The sequence below is a fragment of the Syngnathus scovelli genome, chromosome 16 (assembly GCF_024217435.2).
Source record: "Syngnathus scovelli strain Florida chromosome 16, RoL_Ssco_1.2, whole genome shotgun sequence".
Taxonomy (NCBI): Eukaryota; Metazoa; Chordata; class Actinopteri; order Syngnathiformes; family Syngnathidae; genus Syngnathus; species Syngnathus scovelli.
The window spans coordinates 8,385,982-8,410,227 of NC_090862.1; the positions used below are offsets into that span (position 1 = coordinate 8,385,982).

Sequence of the window (24,246 nt, forward strand, 5' to 3'; positions counted from 1 at the left end):
ATTACGAATAACAAGTCATTCATTTGAATGCAACACGATTTTATTTCTTTGACTTTACACAATAGAACAGAACGAGTCGAACGTGATTCAAAAGGATTAAAGTAGTAAAAGTACACCGAAAAGTTGGCATCACATCACGTGGGGAAAAACATCTAACAATTTGCCCAAATTCGAAAGTCATGCAAGCGAAGCACACTGTGGCTTAACGTTATGAGCACGCGCACTAAACAGGCAGCTCGTGCACAACAGTCGGTTAGGGTGACGGCACCGGGTGACATCGTGTCTTGTTTAGACTGCGATGCCCTCGCGTGTCGGAAAGGTGAACCGCGCTCAGTCGTGAGCTTTTCAGCTGTTGATCGAATGTCAGCAGTCCATTAAAATGTAGTGAGCACTCCCGTACACAATCTGCTGGTGACCACAGCTCACGGTCAGATGCTCACACTGACTCGCTGATGTTATGCGTGACCCCAGACGGCCCCACCTCTTAAAGGCACGTGCATGGACACAGACGCTACAATATGTACAGTATTTTTTTTATGAATTTTAGACCAGCAGTCATTTGTGTGTGTGCATGAGTGTGTGTTATATTTACAATGTGTTTAAAATGTTCAAGTGTACGGAAGTAGTACCATCATTCTTTTTTATTATTATTATTTTTTTTTAAATTTATCACAGAATTTGTGAGGTCTGTCCGGCACATATCCCTGGCAATAAAAGTAGTGCTTTGTCTTGTGGTACCTGGTTGCTGAGGAACTACGCTAATGTGAGTTGCAAAGGTTCATTTAGACAAAGGTAATGCTTGATTCCGAACAAATATGTTCAAGTGAGCTTTATTTCTACAAAAGTGTGGCGCTTTGCTTGGTGTTGAGAAACTACGTTGAGGTGAGATGAGAGGCTTGAAAGAAGTAGTGCTTTGCAGGCATCTGGTAACATCTTGGTGCAGAGAAACCTTGCTAGCTAGCTATAGTGATTTGAAAGGTTCTATAAGTTTTTTAGGAGGTTTTGCACACTTCTGTTCGGTCCCGACTTCTTTGTGAATAGCGAGTCGTTCTCGGTATTTACAACTATTTTTTTTACCCTCCAAAGTCAAGTGACACAGATGACGCCACTTCATCAGCAACACAAGTCTCCACCATAGTATATGCATCATGTGACTCCATCACAACATACGTGAGCATCCATACCCTGAGCTTGTCTCTGTGAGCCTTTTTATCTGTAATTTAATTTTGTGTGCGTGTGTGTGTGTGTGTGTAAGGAATGTATGCTACACTTAACAGGGCCAAGTGTGCCGAGCGGTGCATTCTGGCTTTTGTGTCTCTGTCTCGGGAACCTCCGGGTTGTGCCGTCAGGTTTTGCGGCGGGTGCGGGAGCTAAGACCGCCGTCACGCCAAAACACGCCTTCAGCCCACCTTCAGCCCGTCGAGGGGCTCTGGCGGGGTCCGCTGGGCGGCGGTTCTTCATTCGGGCTGCGGGCTTGAGTTCCAAGAGAAGAAGCTGGGAAGTTTGAAAAGGGAATCGCGCCGGCTGTGCGGGTCGGGCAGGGTCAGGGTCTCTGGAGCTGACTTCTTGCGGGGGCGGTCCTTGGGCACAGCGAGAAACTCAGGTGCCTCGGTGGACAGAGGTGTGGATGGGGCGCTGTTGGGCCCACCGCGGGCACTGGACGGCAGCGGCGTCTCGCTAATGGCGATGGCCGGCGGGAAGGTGCCCAGCTTCAGGTTCGTGGCTTCCTGCGTGGCGCGCTCGTACTCACGCACCTCCTCCATGCTCATGTCTGCCGGCGGGGACACGTAACAATTGGGCACGTTGTGTCATTTCTCGAGTGAAAGCTTTGCCACTCACCGATCCACTCGTCCACCCAGGCAAAGGCCTGCTTGTGTCCCAACAGCAGAACGTCTCGTATGACCTGAGCACAAACAAGACAGTTAAGCGGCCCTTCCTATGTATGACTCATTACACTTTCAAAGTACTTGACATCCAAAACATTTCGAGAGGTACGATGATTCATGAGTCCAATATCTGGAAGCTTTTGTGGGGAGAGTATTTTTTTTTTCTTGAAAATGTTGTCAGGCCGACCTTATGTACAAATTGCTCCACACGTGTCTGCAGGCCCCACACTTCAAATTTGACGCTGACCAGCTTGTAGGAGCACATGATGGGCTCCTGCGTGTCCATCCAGCCATTCTGCAGGAGGCCACGCTCCGTCTTCTTGGACTTGAAATAGCGCAAATCCTACGTGAGACGCGGACAAAAAAAAGCACACATCCATTCATTCTTCATTAAATAGCAACATTCTCTAAAGTGCCACAAGATGGCGCCAAAGCCCTGGTTCGTAATATAGTATCTCTGGAAAGCAGGACTACCTGTGCGTGTAAAAGGCCAACATGCTCGACGGGCGGGCCCTCATTACGAAGTTGACGTGCATTAATGAGCGTTCCCTCTGGACTGATTATGTTGTTGCGCTCATTTGTCTCGGGCTCTGCTCCGTCCCCACGGGGAACGCCAGCTGTGGCATGTAGCGCATGTCAGGCCTGCCGCGGACGCTAAGTGCCGATTTGCTGAAGGCCAAGTGATATTGGCTACGTTGGTTAAAGCTGCCCTGTCCTCTGAAAAACACGGCAGTTTTGACTTCGCCAATCTTGAGAAGTCTGATAGTTGCTTAACCACTCCCAGGGGTTGTAAAGATAGAGCACAGCGTCGGATACTGACTAAATTCAAGAAAATTGTTGGCTTGACACAAATCTCGTGTCACTAATAGAGAAGTTGTGCTTTGGCGCCATCTTGTGGGTGCTTCAGAACGAGCACAAACAGTAAATAATGCAACTTTACCTCGTCACCTTTTCCCCATATATTTATTTTTATTTTAGTTACTTCATTTCCCCCAAGACCTCACAATTCGCTCTTTTTTATTTTGGACAGAACGTTAGGCGACAAAAGGTAGCATGATCACCTCTGAATCCTTGTAGTGACGTTCCGGAACCTCATCATAGGCGATGTCCAGGAAACACACCTCCGTTTCCTCATCCCGGGGCTCGCTGCAAAATATCTGCATAGGAAGGCACAACTCAAACAAGTTCTTAATTGATCATGACGGAAGCAATCAGACGGCAGACAAAGAAGGCGGGGCCGTGGAATCCTCAATAATTTGCTCATTGCAGCTCAGAGGAGCTGTCGTAAAGGCGACTTTTTGAGTTTCTTGGGCGGTTATTGAATCCCGGTCAATAATGCGAGTGAAAAAACAAGAATTGGAAAGTGCTCGACTTGTCTAAGTTGTTGTTTGAACATGCACGGCTACATTCTGCACAGCTGCATTCTGCACATCTGCATTCACGTGGCGCCAGCCAGGTTGACAGCGTCGGCTTATCGGCCGGGTAAGTTGTTTTCCTCTCGTGTTTTAATTGAACGTACATTACAAACTAATGCAACAACCAACTTTCGTTTTTGCCACCAGTACTCCTTGCAGAAAGAAGCCATGCTAGCAACGTAGTAGACAAATGGAGCAGCCAATATAGTGCGGTAAGTAAGACATTTTTTTCTCTCTCACTTTTGACATAGTGGTTTCACACAGTGCTTGTTAAATTACATTGTCACGTGAAACCGTTTGAATTCAGACTGCCAAACTTGAGAATTGGGCTGAGGTGCTCAAACTAGAACTCTCGCTCACGCTCAAGTGAACTGTCGACTGATTGGTGAGACTGCAATGCCCAGTGTTGCCCACTGGGTGGTGCTGTAGCCTCTTATTACAACTTAGGCTCAGAATTCCGTAATAATGTGCCCTTAAAATAACACTAGACACAACAAAAGCATCTTATACTTCGTAATCGAGTGAAAAGTGACTAAAGTACTCACGTACTCATTACTTAAGTTGAAGTGCAGATACTTGCTAGACTCCAGAACACGTAGAAATATTGTACTTATAAAATGTACTGTGAATGAAGTATTTGTACTTAGTTACTTACAAGACTATGAAAAACGAAAACTGATTATTTATTTTATTTTATTTTTTATTTTTTTGCCGGGTGCGTAAATGATTAAAACACAATGGTGTACTTGTCAAATCCCGACAGAAATGAAAGGTTGGCACATGCGAGAGCTGCCACTCATTTTCTCCACTTTTCCAATCCCCATTTATGATTAAATTAGTGTTCCCGTCCTGCCGTTCACATCATGGTCCATTTCACGTTCACCTTCAGACACTCAACCAGCTCAAGTTGGCACTCCAATTTCAAGCCGCTCTCCCCCACTTGTTCTGCCAGGCCATCACTGCCTGCTCTCGCTAATGCACTTCGCACCGAATAAAGTCCTCACGAAGCTGCTTTTACGGAATAAGATAGCAGCCAATATGAGGAGAAAAGGCACAATGGTGGAACAATGAGCAAGATCACGCAAGCGTTGCGCAGCTTTCTACTCACGTTATCGTTGTTCCCCTTGTTGTCCTCGTATTTGCTCACTATGTGGATGGAGAACTTGGGCAGGAAGGAGCACTAGCCACACACAAACAATTAAAATTTGAACGCCACCAAGTCACACCTAAAAAAATCAAGTAGCTCCTCAAGTAACGCCATCACGACCTACATTCAAATGCATAAGGCAGGGGTGTCAAACTCATTTTTTTCGCGGGCCGCATTGTAGTCATAGCTTCTTTCGGAGGGCCAATATGACTGTCAACCCAAATAAATGAATGAGCACCTCATATTATAAACAGTAAAAGCTACAAAACAAACTGACAAATAACTCGTTTTCAAATCAGACGAGTAAAAACTGGTCAGATATTTAAAAAAATATATGTATTATTAAAAGTGAAGACAATTTGCAATTCTATTAATGACACACGAATTTGATGCGCAATTTGTCTTCGCGGGCCACATAAAATGATGTGGCGGGCCGTATCTGGCCCCCGGGCCTTGAGTTTGACACATGTGGCATAAGGTATAGTTGGCCTAAGAACTCATCAAAAACGTGACAAAGAGCAAATTTGCATGTATTTCTCGGTTTCTTGCTGAAAAGCTTTTTCATAAACCCGTCCAATGGAAAACAAATAATTGCATGACAACTTGTATTTGATGATACAGACTCAAGCATTCTTCACATCAACCCAAGCCACTCAAGCTTTAATGAGCAGCCCTAAAACACTTGACTAATCCATCAGGAGCCCTCGGCGGACACGGCAGACCTCTGCCAACACCAACTTTAATTACAACATTTAGGTTTTTTTTTTTTTGCATTGAGTCTTTGTAGCAAAGTGTAAACAGTGAGCGTATGTCTCCACTTCCACCATTCACGAGTCTCCTGGATATAATTCCCATGGATTCTGGTGTAAACCAATCAGTAAAAAGCTCAACTTGTGATTTTTTTTTCTCCCTATTGATGTGTTTGGACTGCCTTCAATGGGCCATCTGAAGTCATTAGCGCTTCATCTCAGCTCCAATCAATTAACAAGTTCGCTGAGAGGGGCTGACGGCTGGAATGTCTTGACTGTGAAATGCACTTCATTGGTGCTGAGTGCAGATTTGGGCCCCCGAAAACATGAAGAATGAATTTATTTTTGCTCCCAAGGTTTTTGCACTTGGTGTTGAGTTGGCTCTTCAGCCATCTTTAATTCAGATGCATTGAGAAATGCGACGTCTGCACATCATGTGCCATCATCGGAATCTGGAATATGTATGTGTACTTGTTGACTTGCCACCACTGTTGCTGTTTGATGTCATGCACTAGAAGCGTCATTAAAAGCAACACGGACATTTCTATGTGTGCAGTTATGTGTAAAAGTACTCACTGTGTACTCTGATCAAATTCCCAGCAGTGGTCGTCGGTGTAATGGACAGAATGTGCGAAGTGGGGGGTCAGGCAGGAGGAAGAGAACAAAGGAATAAATAAAATCAGCGTGGATGATAGAGAAAAACAGCATTTGGTCAAAATTAATTAAAAAAAACGTGGATTTGGTGTGCGGAGCGCACGGAAGCAATTTTATGGCAGCCGCACGCGAGGCCACACTCGCATCCGCGTGCGGCTAATCAAAGTTCACCTTTTACGGTGTGCCAAGTCAACTGTATTTTTGCAGGCTGACATTTCAATCCTTGAAGCATACAAGACTACTTTGATGGGATTTGGGATTGGACTGATTGCACCATTTTATTCATACTATGCAGGGCCGAAAAAGACACGAGTGCAATTTTTTTTCTTTTTGTTTTGATGGCAAATCACCAGAGCTTACCGGTGATGGTGTACGGGTAGTAGTTCCAAGCCTTCTCTGTCACGTAGAAAATCTTGGGCACCACTGCTCGGGCCCAGCTCGGCAGCTTGCTGCAAGACACAAAACGTCAACGGGGAAGGAAACATTTCAGCAGGTGTCCATTTTATTTTTCTGTTGGAACAAAATGAATCTTGGCTGCACTGCTTCTAGTAAGGCGACGTGGCTGTTGTATGTTTTTGGGCCTCCATGTGTTGCCATGCCAACCGACTCTGCCCTGAGCCTTCAGAATCCCTTTTGATGGCCCAACAACTTCCACTACATTAGCAAAAGGACGTTTTTTCTTTGACCAATCAGCTTTCAAATTTGCCTTGACAGAGCCAAAGTGCCTTCCCTCGATGACGTACGCTGACTGTCCTCTGATTGGTTGGCTGTTCAGCGAGGAAATGACCGCAGCGTGTTGTTTGTGGGTTAACAATACACCTGGCACTTTAAAGTCTCGAGGATAGCACAAGTGGAAGCGAATATGAAGGTAAGTGTGCGATTGTGCGGTCGTTGGCAAATACATACAACAAACAAAATCAATAGGAGAGGAAGGGGCCTCACTTGTTGAGGTAGATGCGTTTCTCGGTGAACTGGCCAGAGCCATGCTCGGGGTCCTCGAAGGGCTCATTCTGCACCACCTCCACCCCTTCGCCGCGTTCGCTCTGTTCGTGGCTGTGCTTACTGATCATGTACAGTTGCCCGATGCGGTACTGCAAGACAGGATAATCACAGTTACGCAATGAAGGTCTTCCTTGTGATATGAGCGAATTACGTCTGATTCAAACTGAAACGAAGCAAAAAGTTCTTGTCCAATACAGTGTTAGCTTAGTAGCCAGGCTTAGACTGGAGTCGGATGGGCCGGCTAGTTCCGCGTGAGCATCTGGATGTGAGCTGTGGCCTACAGCTGTTCCTTGAGAGGATTCTCATTTTTGTGTTTGACTTTTTGTCCTGTTCATTCAACTCGTGAAAGTGATGAGCAAATGTGCCCCCCAAAAGTTGTTTGTCGAGGTATGGCAGTAATTTTAGAGCAGTCGTGAAGCGACAGTGGTGGAACCATTTGAACCTGCTGCCACCGGGGCCAACACAGCGGAGCAAAGCAAAGCAAAGCCGTGCAGATTAGCAGCTGTCTGCAGCGTGATGACAAAGTGGCCAATCCCGAATTAGGACCAGACTCCTCAATTGTAAGATTGATTTGGACGAGCCCTCTCGCCTTTCATTCATCACTCAACCGACCCACTTGGCCCCGTGACAGATTCGTACGGGAACTCTCGGCAGGTCGGAACACCGAGGCAGGCAACAACTATTTTCCATACATTTGGCGCGAGTGTTGCGGCGAGAGGGAGAATTCGGATTTGTCGTACGCCTATTTCCAGGTCTGAGAAATGGATACGGTGCTTGCGTTGACTTCTGACACTCAGCGGGAATGTGCAGGGGCTTATATGCAGGCACATTTCGAGCGCCAACGGAGGAATTGCTTTGTTAAGCTCATGGAAAAAAGACTTGCAGTAAAGTACGGGACCCCCTCCCCGCGAGGAGGGTGGCTGTGAAGTTAGCTTGTGACTGCACAACGACAACAAGCCGGGAACGTGTTATTGCGTGACGGAAAATCAATCCGGCCAAGGAGCCCTGGGGCGCAAGTTTGTATGTCACAATGCCGTCGCAATTTTCCGTCTGACTGTCAGGTGAGGAAAGGGAAGCGGGAATTTGGAAGGGGCTTCGTTTCTCACCGAGCAGCTGTTGGTGCGCCGCGTCATTTTTCACTGGGGATGACATAGAAGGCGTGATTAAAAAAAGCTTGTTTGCAGTCACTCTAGTACGCGTTAGCATTAGCATAGCCGCAATGGCAAGACAAGCAGTGGAAAGCATCCATGTAGGTGACGACATGAAGAAACATTTTCAGATCGTTTTCCCTTTGGTTTCATTTGTTGTACAGAATTAATGTGCACATTTGTTATCTGGGCTCCTTCCTCTCTCTACATAATTGGATGAAGAAGTGGCTGTGTTTGGAGCACACAACATGTTGTTATCATCACTCTCACCTTCTCTGGGAAGATACAAGAGGCCCTTTGGCAGGATTTCAATATGACGCAAACGAGTCAAGATGTTGCTCTGACACACTAAAGCAAAATACACTCGCGTCATTTCGGCTTTCTTGTCGCAAGACGTACTTCTCTTTGTACATAATGCTTGATGTATGTAGATGGGGCGTTTGCGCCGTTGTGAGAGGAAATGCAGCCGAGTTTTTAGTGTCTCAGCACCAAGCGGACCGTTACGCTTGGCTGAATTTTTGTTGTGCGCGCGCCATGATCGATAGGCCTCACCTCGCAGAAATGGTGAGCGAAAATGCAGATGAGGTCCGTAAACAACCCCGGTGACAATGTGATAATTAAAATGATTGGCCTGTGTGATGGTCGCTATGGTAACGGTCAAATGTGGCACTCTGTGGGAAGCCATGTATTTTTCAATTCAAATGCAAGGTGAACCGTCGTGGGAACATCAAACGGATCGGCTGGCGTGTTGCGGCGCCGCTGCCGTGGCAAAACGCACTCAAAGACGATGGCAAGACAAAGACGCCGAGCCTATTTATGGGATCAAAGCCTCGTCTTTTCTGCCACTGAGGCAGGCTGAGGAGATGGGGACGACGTGCTGGTCATTGTGCCGCAGCCAAGGAGTGCGTTAGTGTCAGCGCACACACACCTCCTGTACAAAGGCAGTCGTGGGCACCGTGCTAAAATGGAATTAAAATTCAGCGTAATTGCTGGTTTGAGCAGGTCGTACTCTTCGAGAAGTGAGAGATGCGTAACGTTATGTGCAAATTGTAGAGGTGTCTCGTACAAAATGCTTGGTTATTCCCCTTTGGGTCATGTTGCAGGTAGGCGAGTTCAATCGTCTGTAACTTCGTCAGATATCAAATGGCTGCTCTTGAATCACCGCTTGACTCGGCACCAAAAAAAAAACAGACCAACGCACGTCCCTTTTGTTGTGTGTAACGAAAGCAGCTAGCATCACGAAGAACTGCAAACATGAAAACAGTCCTCGCTTAAATAATGTTCCCTATCAGCCATCATGCAGAGCCGAGTCGGTTCACTCTGTAATAAACGACATTGTGCTCCAGGCGGCTTGAGAGATTCGAGGTTCCAACGGGGCGCCGCTGCCATAAATAAATGTGTAAACAGGAGGATGCATCCCCAAAAAAAAAAATATCTGAGCTGGGCTCATAACAGGAACCAAGTCAAGTGTGCAACCTTGTGAGTGACACGAAAGATATTCTGGGCTTCATTGAGGAAAATCTTTGGAGAGAAGCTTTGAAATACAACAGCAAGAGCGTTAAGAGAGCACAGTCGAGGCCAAAAGCGCAAATTGGTTAACCAGTTTGTTGTTGTTGTTGCGCAGTCCCAAACACATGAAAGTGGACTTGTGACCTTTCTGTTTGTTATTGACAAAAATGAAATAATTTTCCACATGGTTCCCTCCCTGAGGGAAACAAAACTTGCTTGGCAGGCCAGGCCAAGTAAAGCACCACATTAGCCTGCTAGCATCAAGCACAACAAGAACATGCCCTTGGCTATTTGTGGACCGTCGTAAGACTCGGTGAGGCAGCTTCATTACACATCACTCCGAAGCGCGGGACCTTCTCTCCCCAAGGAGCTTCCGTGTGTCTCCTTTGCTGGATCAGCACAAGCCCAAATGTCGCCGCTGTTGAGAGCCAGGGCACGGCCGACTGAGTTTGTACCATTCAGCAAAAAAGCAGAGCTCCCTGGAATAGTTTGATCCTATCGGATTGGGCCGCATGCGCATTGGAGAGGGAGGGGGATGTCGGGAGGGGGCGGTGGTGCTCTGGCAGCAAGGAGACAAGCTGCCTTTTCTCTTTTTCGTTCAAGCACTCAATTAGAAGCTCAATCCAAGAGGAACGAAGCTGTCAAAACATACGCAAGGCCGTTTTAGTCGTGCGCAAACAGGAAGCTCTGACTCGTGGATGATCACTTGAATTAAAACACTTCTCAAAAGCATCTCAACGAAGTCATTCTGGTGGCAAAGCAGAAGATGATTGATGGAAAGAAAATTATTTTCAGAGAAGAGAGATTCACACCATGTATTCACAATCATATATTTGTTATCCTCTGCCGAGAATGACTCATATTAGTGCCGTATTGATGAGCTGAGAGGAGTTGAGATGTCTCAATGGTATCCAGTTGTTTTTTTTTTATTCTATTTATTGAGATTCTAGGTGTTTATGGGGTACAATACGATGTCTTATTTTTTTTCACCCCACAAGGTACGTAGATCTTTGTACTCTTCGTCCTTCCTCTCGTGTTTTCACCCTGCATCTCTGCAGTGTCTGAGGTCACTCAACCGCCCATTGCATAACGTCAAAATCACTCACTACGGATCCTCACATCCCTCTTTTTTTTTTTTTTTTTTTTTAATTCCCCGCCTCGCGGCACACTGGGTGGCTCGCTTGAAAGGCGGAACGGGAGGGGGTTGAGGTTGAGAAGATCAGAAGGACTGTGAGAAGCGTAGCAAAAGGTAAAGCGCTGCGGAGGGAACAGGCAGATTGGGGAGCTATTACATAAGGTGATATGACTTTCTCCGTCTCTTCCAGTATGGCAAAAGACACGTCGTCAGTCTTCCTTACCTGCCTTGGCTCATTTCTTTACGAATGGTGGAGGGGTAGAATTGCGCAATCCATCAAAAAGGGAAGAACGATTTTCCGTGTCCTTGCTCACATCCACACTTCCCACCAATTTCTCACAATCTTCTTTTTTTTTGTCTTCCAGTAGCACGCTGAGAAAGATGGCACGTACTTTGTTAGTACAAAGACGTGTTGGTGTAAGCGATGGTGAGACTGCATATTTCTGTTGTGTGTCTCATTTCTCATTTTCACTTCCTGCGGCCACCAAGCAGGTGACTCCGTTCGTCTTCGTGAGGCTCATTGAGCGTCTGTCACGTGCTGGTGCCACCGGCGACAGGACCACGCCCCCCTGTCAATGGAATCGCCGTCACCTGCCACGGGCTCATGGACAGCACTATATCAGCGCCGCCAGCGCAGACCTGAGTGTCAGTCTGTCCCTTGATGCTGCCTTGCTCATCAGTCCCGAAGCTACGGACCCGCTTGACTACTTGGAACCCCCGCAGAATCGTTTGTCCTCTCCAGCCCGATCGCCGCTCCAGCGCCCGCTGTTCCCATCATCCCCTTCTCCAATAAAGTCCGTCGCTACGCACTTGGCTGTACTGTCCGTTCCCTTACAGTACAGACTGACCAACGCTATGCAGCCAGCGAACGACGAGACGGCATTGAGTCGACTGGAGCGAGCCGAGACCGCCGTCAGCAGCCTGTCTGCCGACATCCGGCACCTGATCAAGGTTGGTCAGCAGCAACCGCTACAGCAGCAGGAGATGGCCCAAGCCCTCCAGAGACTGTCGGTGGCTGCGTCCCCGGCTGTCACGGTACCCCCGCACCGCTCGTCTGCCGAGGCCAGGACGCTCGTGGACGTCCCGGAGCCCCGCCTTGGCAACATCGAGAAGTTTAACGGCGATCCCAAGCACGTGAGGGCATTCGTGACGAACTGCCGCATAATGTTCAGCCTCCAGCCAATCACGTTTTCGTCGGAATCAGCCAAGGTCGGGTTCGTCCTAACCCACCTCACGGGCGAGGCGCGGCTGTGGGGCCTGGCCGAATATGAAAGGATGGCCCCGGCTTGCGATTCCTTCGACGCCTTCGCGGAGGAATTGCTCCGCCTGTTCGACCTGGGATCCGCCGCCGAGGACGCCGCCGAAGAACTGGCGACGCTGCGTCAAGGTAGCCGATCGGTCGCAGGGTACGCCCTTAAGTTCCAGACGTTGGCCGGCAGCAGCGGATGGAACACGCCGGCGCTCGTTAGCACCTTCCTAAACGGACTCGCTGAGTACATGAAAGATGGACTGGTTGCGTACGATCGCCCGCGAACCCTGAGGGGCGCGATGGACTTGGCGGCCCGAGTAGACCGGCGGATCCAGACGCGGCGGCGCGATCGGGAGAGGAGGTCCCCGCGAGACCCGTGTGGTCACATTCCTCCGTCTGCTGGGGACCCGCCAACCACACCACCCGCCGAGCCCATGGATCTGGGAGGGGCTCGGGTTCCCTCGGAGGAGCACCGTCGACGCCCCTCACTGGGCTTGTGTTTTTACTGTGGGGAGGGGGGCCATCGGGTAGCGGGGTGCCCGTTAAAGAGGCCGGAGCTCACGCGGCGTCGGGGGATCCGCGTGAGCTCGACCAGCACCGGCTCTCCCAGCCCCAGCACGCTCACGCTACAGGCACGCGTCCAGCTCGCGGCGGGCGACCAGAACGTGGCGGCCTTGGTGGATTCCGGCGCGGAGGGGAACATCATGGACATTAGCCTGGCACGCAAGTGGGGTGTCGGCTTCCTCCCTCTGAGCCCGTCTATTCCCGCACGTGCCATTGATGGCCGTCTGATCGGCGAGGTGGCTTTCGTGACGGAACCAATTAAGTTACTGCTCTCGGGCAATCACCACGAGACCATCCAGTTTTTTCTTCTCTCCCTCCCAGGACAGCAGCTCATACTGGGGCACCCTTGGTTGCGGCAGCACAACCCGGTGCTGGACTGGGAGGTGGGGGTTGTTCGGCAGTGGAGCGAACGCTGCCATCAGGCGTGCCTGAAGGCGGCCACCAGCCCACTCAGCAGAGCCCCGCCGAGGTACAGTCCCGACATCCCCAATGTCCCAGCGTTTTATCACGAGCTCAAGGAGGTTTTTAGTAAAGCCAGGGCCACTTCTCTTCCTCCACACCGGTCCTACGACTGCGCTATCGAGCTGTTACCCGGCACCTTCCCTCCCAAAGGACGCGTCTACTCCCTGTCCGCTCCTGAGCGCCGGGCTATGGAGGAATACATCCGGGAGTCCCTGGCAGCCGGTATCATACGACCGTCCTCTTCACCTGCGGGAGCGGGGTTCTTCTTCGTGAAGAAGAAGGAGGGCACGCTACGCCCGTGTATCGACTACCGGGGACTAAACGAGATCACTGTGAAGAACCGATACCCTCTGCCTCTTCTGTCTTCCGCCTTCGAGAGCCTTCAGGGAGCCACCATTTTCACCAAGCTGGATCTTCGCAACGCCTACCACCTAATCCGCATCCGGGAGGGAGACGAGTGGAAGACGGCTTTCAACACCCCCGAGCGGACACTACGCCCCAGCGGTTTTCCAGTCACTGATTAATGACGTGCTACGAGACATGCTGGACAAATTTGTGTTCGTTTATTTAGACGACATCCTCATTTTCTCACGCTCGCTCCCTGAGCACATCAAGCATGTACGGGCGGTGCTGCGCCGTCTCCTTGAGAATTCGCTCTACGTGAAGGCGGAGAAGTGCGAGTTCCACGCCTCCTCTGTCAAATTCCTCGGCTATGTGGTGCGTGAGGGATCCATCGAGATGGACCCTGGGAAGGTGCAAGCGGTCACGTCATGGCCTGTTCCCGAAACACGCAAGCGACTGCAACAGTTCTTAGGGTTCGCGAACTTTTATCGCCGTTTTATCCGTGGATACAGCACAGTGGCCGCGCCCCTCACCTCCCTTACCAGCCCCGCCTCCCCGTACAAATGGACGGAACGGGCATAACGGGCATTTCAGGAGCTTAAGAGGAGGTTCACATCCGCTCCCATCCTCAGGGTTCCCGATCCCGACAGACAGTTCGTGGTAGAGGTGGACGCCTCGAACGTGGGTGTCGGGGCGGTGCTGTCTCAACGTAGCCACCAAGACGATCGCCTCCACCCGTGCGCCTTCTTTTCTCGCCGTCTGTCGGCCTCGGAACGAAACTATGACATCGGGAATCGGGAGCTCCTCGCCGTCAAGTTGGCCTTGGAGGAGTGGCGGCATTGGCTGGAGGGCGCCACCACTCCGTTCATCGTCTGGACCGACCACCGCAACTTGGAGTATCTGCGATCGGCCAAGAGGCTGAACGCAAGACAAGCACGGTGGGCTCTGTTCTTTGACCGGTTTGAGTTCTCTCTTTCCTATAGACCGGGTTCCCGTAACGCGAAGGCGGACGCCCTGTCGCGTTTGTTTCCTGGGGGGGAGGAGGGACAGGGTCCGCCTCCCACTATCCTCCCGAGCTCAGTTCGGGTGGCGGCTCTTACATGGGAGATCGAACGCCAAGTGGAAGCCGCATCACGCGATCAACCCGGCCCCAGCAACTGCCCGGAGGGTCGCCTGTTCGTCCCTGAGGGTCTGCGGTCGTCCGTGCTGCAATGGGCGCACGACTCACGCCTGGCCTGTCATCCCGGCGCGGCACGCACGAGGTACGTGGTGGCAGAGCGTTTCTGGTGGCCCACCTGGCAAGTGGACACCAGCGATTACGTCAGAGCCTGCTCAATTTGTAACCGCTACAAGACGTCTACTCGTCCTCCGGCCGGGCTGCTTCAACCCTTGCCGGTTCCCCAGCGTCCCTGGTCTCACCTGTCGATCGACTTTGTCACGGGCCTCCCCCCCTCTGAGGGAAACACGGTGGTCCTCACGGTGGTGGACCGTTTTAGCAAAATGACGCATTTCATCCCTCTGCCTAAGCTCCCATCTGCGAAGCAGACGGCGTCCATCATGGTGCGGGAGGTGTTTCGCCACCACGGTCTCCCACAGGACATCGTGTCAGACCGAGGACCTCAATTCCCTTCCACCTTCTGGACGGAGTTCTGCCGACTCCTCGGCGCCACGGCCAGCCTCTCCTCGGGGTTTCACCCTCAGTCCAACGGTCAAGCGGAGCGCCTGAACCAGGAACTGGGCAGGTCTCTCCGATGCATGGCCGCCGGGGACCAGCGCGGGTGGGTCCAACAGCTTCCCTGGGTAGAGTACGCTCACAATTCCCTCCCCAGCTCGGCTACTGGACTTTCGCCTTTCCACTGCGTCTTCGGGTACCAGCCACCCTTGTTCGCCCACCAGGAGCGTGGTGCGGCGTGCCCGTCGGCCCAGGCTTGTGTCCGCCGTTGTCATCGCGCCTGGGCGAGGGCCCGGGTCACTCTTCTCCGCTCTGTTTCAGGCTACGCCCGCCAGGCGAACAAGCACCGGACACCGGCTCCGGAGTACAGAGTGGGGCAGCGTGTGTGGCTCTCGACGCGGGATTTGCCGCTGCGAGCAGGATCCCGCAAACTGGCGCCCCGCTTTGTTGGACCGTTCCCTATTCAGAAGGTGATTGGCCCGGCCGCAGTCCGTCTTCTCCTTCCAGAGTCCATGAAGGTTCACCCCACGTTCCACGTGTCCCGTGTGCGGCCCATCCATGAGAGCGCGTTGGCGCCGGCGCCCGTTCCGCCGCCGCCGCCCCAGCTCGTTGAGGGGGGCCCGACTTACGCTGTCCGCTCCCTGCTCCGATCGCGGCGGCGCGGTCGTGGTCTCCAATACCTCGTGGACTGGGAGGGTTATGACGACGCGCACCGCTCCTGGGTTCCGAGCCGCTGGATACTCGACCGTTCGCTCATCACGGAGTTCCATCGCTGCCATCCGGACCAACCGGGTCCTCGGCGCGGGCGCCCGAGGAGGGATGAGGGGAGGTCTTGCCCGCCGGTACCGGGGTCTTCTGCTCCCGCGTCCGTCGATCCTGCGTCTGGCGAGGTGTCGGACGTTTCGGCGGTGTGCTGACCCCCCCACCTGGTCGCCCGGGGAATTGCCTTCCTTTTTTTGTTTTTTTTTTTTGTTTTGTTTTTGGTTCCTGGGGACGTCGGGAGCCGTCCCTTGTGGGGGGGGTTCTGTCACGTGCTGGTGCCACCGGCGACAGGACCACGCCCCCCTGTCAATGGAATCGCCGTCACCTGCCACGGGCTCATGGACAGCACTATATCAGCGCCGCCAGCGCAGACCTGAGTGTCAGTCTGTCCCTTGATGCTGCCTTGCTCATCAGTCCCGAAGCTACGGACCCGCTTGACTACTTGGAACCCCCGCAGAATCGTTTGTCCTCTCCAGCCCGATCGCCGCTCCAGCGCCCGCTGTTCCCATCATCCCCTTCTCCAATAAAGTCCGTCGCTACGCACTTGGCTGTACTGTCCGTTCCCTTACAGCGTCTTGATAAACAAGACTCGCAACTGGTTACATAAGCCTCGGTCCCACTCGAGGCTGTTTTGCTTAAAGTTGAATTTCAACCCACTTGCTCGAGGGAGTCCATCTCATTGATTATGCATTTGGAGCGCACGGCCAACATCTCGCGTCTCCTGCTCGGACGAAAAGCGATGAGGCAAAGCCGAGAGATGCAGAAGAACAGAGGGGAGAAGGCGCAAACGCAAGCGTGCTAGCTAGCTTTCATATCAGTCGGAGGCGTGTGAGGACTCGTAAAAGCCACACATATGGTATTACACAACATTTTATAGATCAGTCTGGCGCTGGCCATGGAAACAACTTTCACACGTACACAAGTCCAGCAGTACCATTGACAAGATTTGACAAATTGAAATGAAGATGACGTGAATCCATCTGTGCCTTTGAACAGACTTAGTCAAGCGGTCAAAGTGTTTGCATTTTACTTTCAGAGACGCATGAAAAATTGATGCAAGCACTCGCTCGAGCCGGTGTCGAGTGTAACGTGTTGGACAGCGATTGGAAGAGCCAAAGGCAACTTGGCAGATTTTCTCGCACATTATTATTATTATATCACAAACACAATTTCAATCACTTAAGGTGACGCATTCATTTGCGAGTTGTAAAAGTCAACTAGTCAAGTAGTCTGTCCAAGTCTCAATAACCAGAGCGCAAAACTTTTGTTCATTATCAATCCAAGTTGTCGTTCAGTCTCACTAATTAGCTATCGTGAATATTTTCAGCTGATGAAAATAGATCTGACGCACATTTACAAGCACAGCAATGTTGTCAGCAACATTACCCAAGTCAAGGTTACATACATCCACGCATTCACGTACTGCTCTTCTTTTAAATCTTCATTTAAATGTGTAAGGCAGGCTAACTAACTGGAGCGACACTCACGCGTGGGTCATTGACCTTCCGTTTTGCATACAAGGTGTGCGGCACACGCAAGAACACTTCATCTTCAAGGAGGTCTCTTCATCAGTTGTGGGATGTTACCATAGCAACCTGGAAACTGCAGTAGACGGGGAAACGTACTGTACATTGATTCTGCGGCCACACCGCTAACAGTCATTATAATTATTTATAATGACTCTAGAAATTTGTATTTTTAATTTAACGCTGGGGGCCCAAAATAGTCCCTCCTCGCTGGTGCGTCATCGGCACATGGAAGGGGCTTCATTACAATTTCAATGGCAGAGTTTCACCGGCGCACGCACCGCTGTCGCTTAAGTCAAATCTCGTGCTTTGATTTTCTACAGGTAACATTTAGATGGGTGCTTTGATCCGCAACAAATTAAAAGCATCGCCAGGATGGCATCATAGTCAAATATTCCAAATACTTTTCCACAGTAGGAAGCTCGAAGTAAAGAATTAGATCAACATTATTTCTTTCTGACAAAACTTTGGAACACATCCATAATGGCTTCTTTGTAATTCAGAATTTAAAGCGGACAAGTATTGTTCATGTTTAGTGCATGAAACTATTTGCTTGACTTGCTTTTTACTGTTGCCAGCCATTTGATACCGTTGTTGATTTGTATTCACATAAGCGGCACAAAAGCCGATTAGTGCAGTTGCGGGCGACAAAAATAAGACGCATCCAAAGAGATGAGACGTGATGACGGCCACTTGGGAACACGTTTATGAGCGTGTTGACTTGTGCCTAGTCAGAGCGAGCGCACAATGCGTGCTGATACATTGTGTTGAGCGCTCTCTGCGACGCGGCCAGCTGCTCCCCTCCCACGCCCCCCACCAGCTGTCCCGTTAAGTCTGGCCGCCCCGCTTCTATTCTCAGCGGCGTCTTGTTTAGGCGGCGCAAAGTGCGGCTTGATGTGACGATGGATCACCAAGAGTTTCCTGTCGCATGTTGTCGCTTTGACTTCCTGTTGCTGACTGCCGCGCCACCTGCGTCTCCTCCGTCGTGTCTTGTGATGTCAAAGCCACCCGAGCGAGATTTGAGTCAGGCGGGTCGGTTAAAAAAAATCATTGTTATGAACAGCAACCGTGCCAGGCAGGTTTTTGGGGTATGAAAGTGCCTATAAAAAGTTGTTTTGCTTAACGGCTAGCTGCTAGCCACCCGATGCGAAATCTAGTGACAGGGTTAACCCTACACCGAAGCAATGCGTCAAATTGCTTGTTTCCTCAGGCGTGGATGTGATGAGATGATGGAGGTGAGCTTTAGCGAATCATGACATGCTGTTGCACAGCCTCCAAAGGAATCTCGTCTTTATTCCTTGCTTTTGCGCTGCTCGGACAGAAAAAATGGGAAATGAGAGCAAGATAACAGAACACTGCAACATTGATAGCAAATGTTACACAAAGCCTTGTCAAGGGAAATGCAGTTTGTGGGCCGGGCAGCAGATGGCAGATTTCAAGTGAATCCTGAGATCTTTGAGATCACAGCAGGAATTATTTATTCCGGCTTCGTGTGTGCGTGCGTGCGTGCGTGCGCAGCGTTGTCTTCACGGCTGCATGGGCACAAATTCCGTGAGTGAATTGCCCCCCCCAACCCATTGCCCCCTTTCTATCATGCCTGCACAACTAAGGTGAAAGTATCTGCTGTGAATGTTGCAACATCGGGAAGCTGATAAAAAGCAGGGCAGAGCAATAACAAGTAGTGGCAACTTTCGAGGCCTGAAGGCTCAGGACGGTCGCCTTCATTTGTGATGACCAGCCCTGTGGCCTTATTGATTCATGATTTTAATTCAAGAGAGACAAACATTGTGCTCGGACAGATTGTCACAACTCAATTTATGTTTATTAAAGCCATTCTTTCAAGTAAATGGCGGCAGGGAACGTTCATTTCCTTCAGACTGCCATTCTCATTTCTTCTATGACTCGCTGACGAAAAACTGAGCTTATTCTGCGTCCTCGTTAAAACTTTTGATTCAGTCACCTGAGCAGAAATGTCCCGGCTTTAACTTTAGTCAGCTCCGTGATATTAATAGAAGCCGCTTTGACCCTTTGTGTTGCTGTAGTAGCGCCGACATGTCTGCCCCGCTGCCGAACTTGAGCACTCGCGCTCTGTCGCTAAGAAGTGGTACCTTGAGATAAACTAAAGCCATTCATCTGCAAACTTCCTTTTTGCTCCCGTCGTGCTTCCAATAATAAAGCATGATGCTGACCTCAGCATCTTTTGCTCTTAACTCACAGCTCCTTTCCTCGCCTGGTAGCAGTGATAGAAAACTCTCAACAAATGCTCTTTGACGAGCGGCTGTTTGGAAATGCTCTTCTACCAAAAGGCAGGCAAATTTTGCTGACTAAGTCAGCCAGCATCGTACACGTGTGGACTCCCCAATGCCTCATCCGCTGACATCTGGCCTATCAACATTGAAACCATCTGGTTTGTGTGTGTGTGTGTGTGTGTGTGTGTGTGTGTGTGTGTGTGTGTGTGTGTGTGTGTGTGTGTGTGTGTGTGTGTGCGTGCGTGTGCGCGAGAGAGCAAAGTCACGAGCTACGTGACCTCCTGTGAGAACAATAAGGGAGCAGAAGTCACATTAGTCAGGCTGTAGAGCCAAAAGACAGCGGGAGACGGTAACGCAACCTTTTGGGTCGCGGCCCAGACACGGAGCATCTACATTTGTGCACACGCGAGCGAAAAACAAAACTGATCTAACACGACAAGATAATGTCACCTGCTGTTGCACAACATTGCAAAATGAATAATGTCATCGCGGCCACAAAAATAAACAGCAAATACACTTTAAAGTCAGAAAAAAAACATTCAAATTAGCAGCCAGTGCCAAGGCATATTAATGGTCTTTGTACCATTTTATTTTGACTATAAACTGCCATTTGAACAGGGTGTGTGTAGACTTTTTATATCCACTGTACATTTACAAGCCAAAAGCTAGTATTTGTTCCTGGAAATTATATTAATTTATTCTCAACATGTTTTCTTCATTTAGAAGCATTTCTCTCTGTTAGATTTCTTCCAATATGTGAATGTGATTTCTATTTTTTTCCCCATCCAATCATATTTCACTCTCTGTGTTGCCATCAAAACTGTAAATGAAAAACTGTCTTCTTTAATCTTGGCTGCCTTCAGCTGCTCCGAGCACAGCTGTTATCTATCTGGCCGTTCTTGCTTCAAGTCGAGCTGTGATAAAGTAGCACGCCGTTAATTACAAATCTACAGCCGGACTCTGAGAAACCACTTAAAGCTTTAAAATGTCGCCATCAAGCAAGATTAGGATCAATAGACTTCAGGGAGAGGCCAGGACGTATGGATGTTAAATTTCAAACTGCAGCCAATGCAAAGACAATCAAGCAAAGTAAACAGGCCCGCTAACGGCGCACTTTCAAGCTATTCCGCGAGCCGCTATGGCAACACGCTTATTTATAGTTGCAATGATTCCATAAGGTGGAAGGTTAGCTCGCGCCATAAACTGTTCAAACCTTTGGCCAGCGCTGCGCTCGTCAAGCCTTTTGGGCTGGTGGCCCGATGAGCCAAGTTGGGGCGGTTCTGCCACAACTGGCACTGGACCACATTTTAAACAATACTTAGGGAAATTCACAATGATAAATCGCGGCACATCATATTTGTTTAGGAAATTTCTACTGGTGGTCCGGTCACATGGCGGCCATATTTATGTCCTGGTAGAGGAAACCATAGGCTGACTTTTAGGTGACAGTGAAATTTGTCATCATTGTGGTCATGGTGATTGTTAGGGAATAGGGAACAACTGATTGATTCCCAAAGCAGCTGTCGTTCTCCCATTCGACACTAGCTAACCACGACATTGAAGATTTTTAGATTGTGCAGTAAAAAAAGTCCTTAGATCCGAAGTAAAACAAGTGCAACCCAGCTGAGGAAAAGTCACATAAGCACGGTGCAGTCAGCCCAGATGCTTTTCAAGCTAATATCAAACCGAATGATTCCAACACTGCTAAACTAAAAATTAAAAAAATACAACTTTGTGTATTTCAAACGAATATGCCATGGAAACGCCCCCACTAGCTTAAATGCTAACACATAATGGAAAAAGCCGGCATCGACAGTTGCAGTGTTCTCAACCTTTAGGTCAGTGGTTCTTAACCCTAGGGGTTCGGTGAGTCGGCTTCAGGGGTTCGGCAGAGCTGGTATGTCATTACCCCGCCCCCCGCCCCGCCCCCTGTCCGCGGATGGCCGAACACACCGGTAGCACCGCCCCCCCCCCTCCGTCCGCGGATGGCCGAACACACCGGTAGCACCCTACCCCCCCACCCCCCCTCCGTCAGCGGATGGCCGAACATCCCTCCCGCCCCCCCCCCCCCCCCCCCCCCCCCCCCCAAGACGGGTTCGGTGAATGCACATATGAACCTGATGGGGTTCGGTACCTCCAAAAAGGTTAAGAACCACTGCTTTAGGTGATGCATATTTGAGCTGAAATAGGATTCATATATTCTTTATCCTATGGGATACTTTATAATACTGCCCCCTGATGGCCAAGACTGGCAACATCACCAGAACCACCACGATGAAATGAAGCAGTAAATCACTATACACAAACTGTTTAATTCTTCATATTGGAGTTTAATTGTGTCATTACAGTACGTTTCTATGAAGTAAATAAAATCAGCCTTTTCAGTGCCATTTTTCTAATGGGAAAAAACCCATGACATTTTTTGTTGTTTGGTAGTGCTGGATAGGATTAGTTTATATGAATAGAATGAAAAAAGTCAAGGTGACTGGTTTGTGGCTAATTCCAAATAAATGTGCCTTACCTCCTCCATGGTGAGGGGCATGCAGATGCGGTACTCCTTCATCAGCATAGTCTTGACGACCCCAAATGCTCTTTCTCTCGTTTAAAAGCACACTTGCGTGTCACGCGTGGAGCTTCCAGCTAGTCTTTGCGTTCAAATCATTAATCGAGAGACATGACAGCCGTTTGCTTGCCCTCCTCCAAAGATGCTGCAAAGTTCACCGATGCCACCTTGATTATTTAATCACTTTTGTGGTTCTCTCGCTTGGGATCCGTCGGAGTGGAATTGGCAAGTTTCAAAGTGAGGCCAGTAAGCAGCGAAGAAGAAGCGAGCAATCGCAGAAGCCAACGGCGACTCGCAAGAACTCCGCTAGTCCGTTGGGTCCGCGCAGCTCCGTGCAGTCAAAGAACACGGCGGTCTGAATTGAAGCGACGCAGTCAAGTTGGAGATAGTGAGGAGGCGGAACAGGAAGTAGGAAAGTGGGCATTTACAAATAAAAATTTCCTAGCGCTTTTAAACGCCAGCTAAGACATTTTAACTCGTTTTAGAGTAGCGGTTTCCTTCATATGGTGGTTTAAGCCACACACGTCTAAATTTGTGGCTATATCTTAGTGGAGGGTGTATGTGACAGTCAATGAGGTTTCATTTTGGAATTGGAGACAGGAAAATTGGATAGTGTTTATTTTTCACCAAACAGTAGCGCAGATAAGGCTTTATGACCTCTGATTTAAAAGCCACAAAAACGATTCTGAATTGAAAACACAACTTAAACAAATTCAATACATTCTGAGGAGGATTAAATCACATCACACGCTACCTGAACCTTAATCCTTAAAAAAATAAAAGAAATAATGTTACATAATTTTGTTTTTCTCGGTACTGTTCTTCAAAACACGCATTGCTAATAATGATTAAATGAATGTACATGACAACAATGATTCTTCTCAACAGCTGTGACATCGTTTGTGTGAAACGTAACTAATGGGAGCTGACCTTGGTCCTGAAATGTAGCCATAATTACCAATTAGATTTACATTTATAAAAAAAGGAAAGACGTAATGCATTTTCAAATAAATTGCTAGTATATACTGTGTGTTAACCATTAAAGTAAGAACTCATCTGAAATGACAGAACGCACTAACCTTCAAGAGTTCACATCAATCTAAATATTAATCAAATTCCACATGTTCCTTCGCTCTTATACTGAAGGTCGAAAATCTCATTTGTACTAAATGGAAGGTTGGACGCCAGGGTTGTTTTTCCATAATAGCCCAACACAACAGGGGGGAATTTAAAACAAACTCAATCTATGTGCAATTACGCACAATTCTGGAAACAACTACTGCATATGCTTGTTATGATTAAATATGATTAAATATTAATTCTGACATTGCCCTCTAAATGTAAACATCGAAATTCACATTAGCCCTTTTAAAATATTGTTTGTACTTCTCCTTTACAATCGCAGATGTCACTCCAGAACTGTTCTTCAATTGAATGGACACTTTCAAAACGTGTGTCCCCTTATTTTGTTTGTTTGCTATTAAGCACGAGATAAAATGACATGCGTAGCATCAGATTAAAAAAAAAAAAAAAAAAAAAACAGACGATAAATTGAAGTGAGACTAATGGTTGAGTTTGGCGGTGAAGAAAGTAAGAGTAAGTTGTGTTGTTGAATTGTGTAAATATCATTACCATTATCAGACTAGTAGTTCCCTTTTAACACATGTCACAGTGTCAATAAAATATAAGAATCAATACGCTTGCTAAAAACAGCCCACCCCCTTGTCAGCCATCCAGGTCATGGTAACCCATCAAGCGTGGATTGATGCAACTGGAAAATGTTGAAAAGTAGTTAAGCCAATCACGCTATTAAGCTGACAATGTGATAAATATGCTTCTGGTGTTTATCACTCTCAGAGTAGGTGGATGTTGTGATCTTTCAGTTTTCCTCAAACAAACGACACATTATGGCCGGCTGGCTCTTTTTGTTATCGTCAATCGATCCATTCCAGCTTTGGACTTTGTGTTCTGCTTTGTTGGCCTTTGGACAGAATTCAAGCTGCAGCTTGTCCAAAACGATCCGTTGCTAAGGTTACCCGTGCAGCCAACAGAACGCTTCGGTCGCCTCGTAAATGCGAATCCAGATGATTAAATTTGCACTTTGATTAGAAGAATTCAACCATCCTTATTAGGGGGAGTTTGATTCTCTTCTATACACACGACTGCGTTCTGTACATGCAGTCCAGTAAACACAAGCATGCGAATGGGGGAT

At 48.9% G+C, this 24,246-nt stretch overlaps 1 protein-coding gene and 1 long non-coding RNA gene across 3 annotated transcripts; one reads left to right on the forward strand and one right to left on the reverse strand.

The window, feature by feature from the left end:
- Positions 1 to 22: 22 nt before the first annotated feature.
- On the reverse strand, positions 23 to 22,399 carry pitpnc1a (phosphatidylinositol transfer protein cytoplasmic 1a). The gene is made up of 9 exons (XM_049744192.2): positions 21,993 to 22,399; positions 6,794 to 6,942; positions 6,212 to 6,300; positions 5,774 to 5,781; positions 4,410 to 4,481; positions 2,948 to 3,043; positions 2,074 to 2,229; positions 1,840 to 1,903; positions 23 to 1,771 (listed from the first exon to the last, which is right to left on the reverse strand). The coding sequence occupies exons 1-9, from the start codon at positions 22,038 to 22,040 to the stop codon at positions 1,458 to 1,460; spliced, it is 996 nt and encodes a 331-aa protein (XP_049600149.1). The 5' UTR covers positions 22,041 to 22,399; the 3' UTR covers positions 23 to 1,457.
- LOC125983203 (uncharacterized) lies at positions 2,999 to 5,768 on the forward strand. 2 transcript variants are annotated; one of them, XR_007486655.1, is made up of 3 exons: positions 2,999 to 3,368; positions 3,449 to 3,513; positions 5,070 to 5,768. It is a non-coding gene; the product is annotated as an uncharacterized lncRNA (long non-coding RNA). The 2 variants fall into 2 exon arrangements; XR_007486656.1 differs by having other exon boundaries at positions 5,554 to 5,768.
- Positions 22,400 to 24,246: the final 1,847 nt, after the last annotated feature.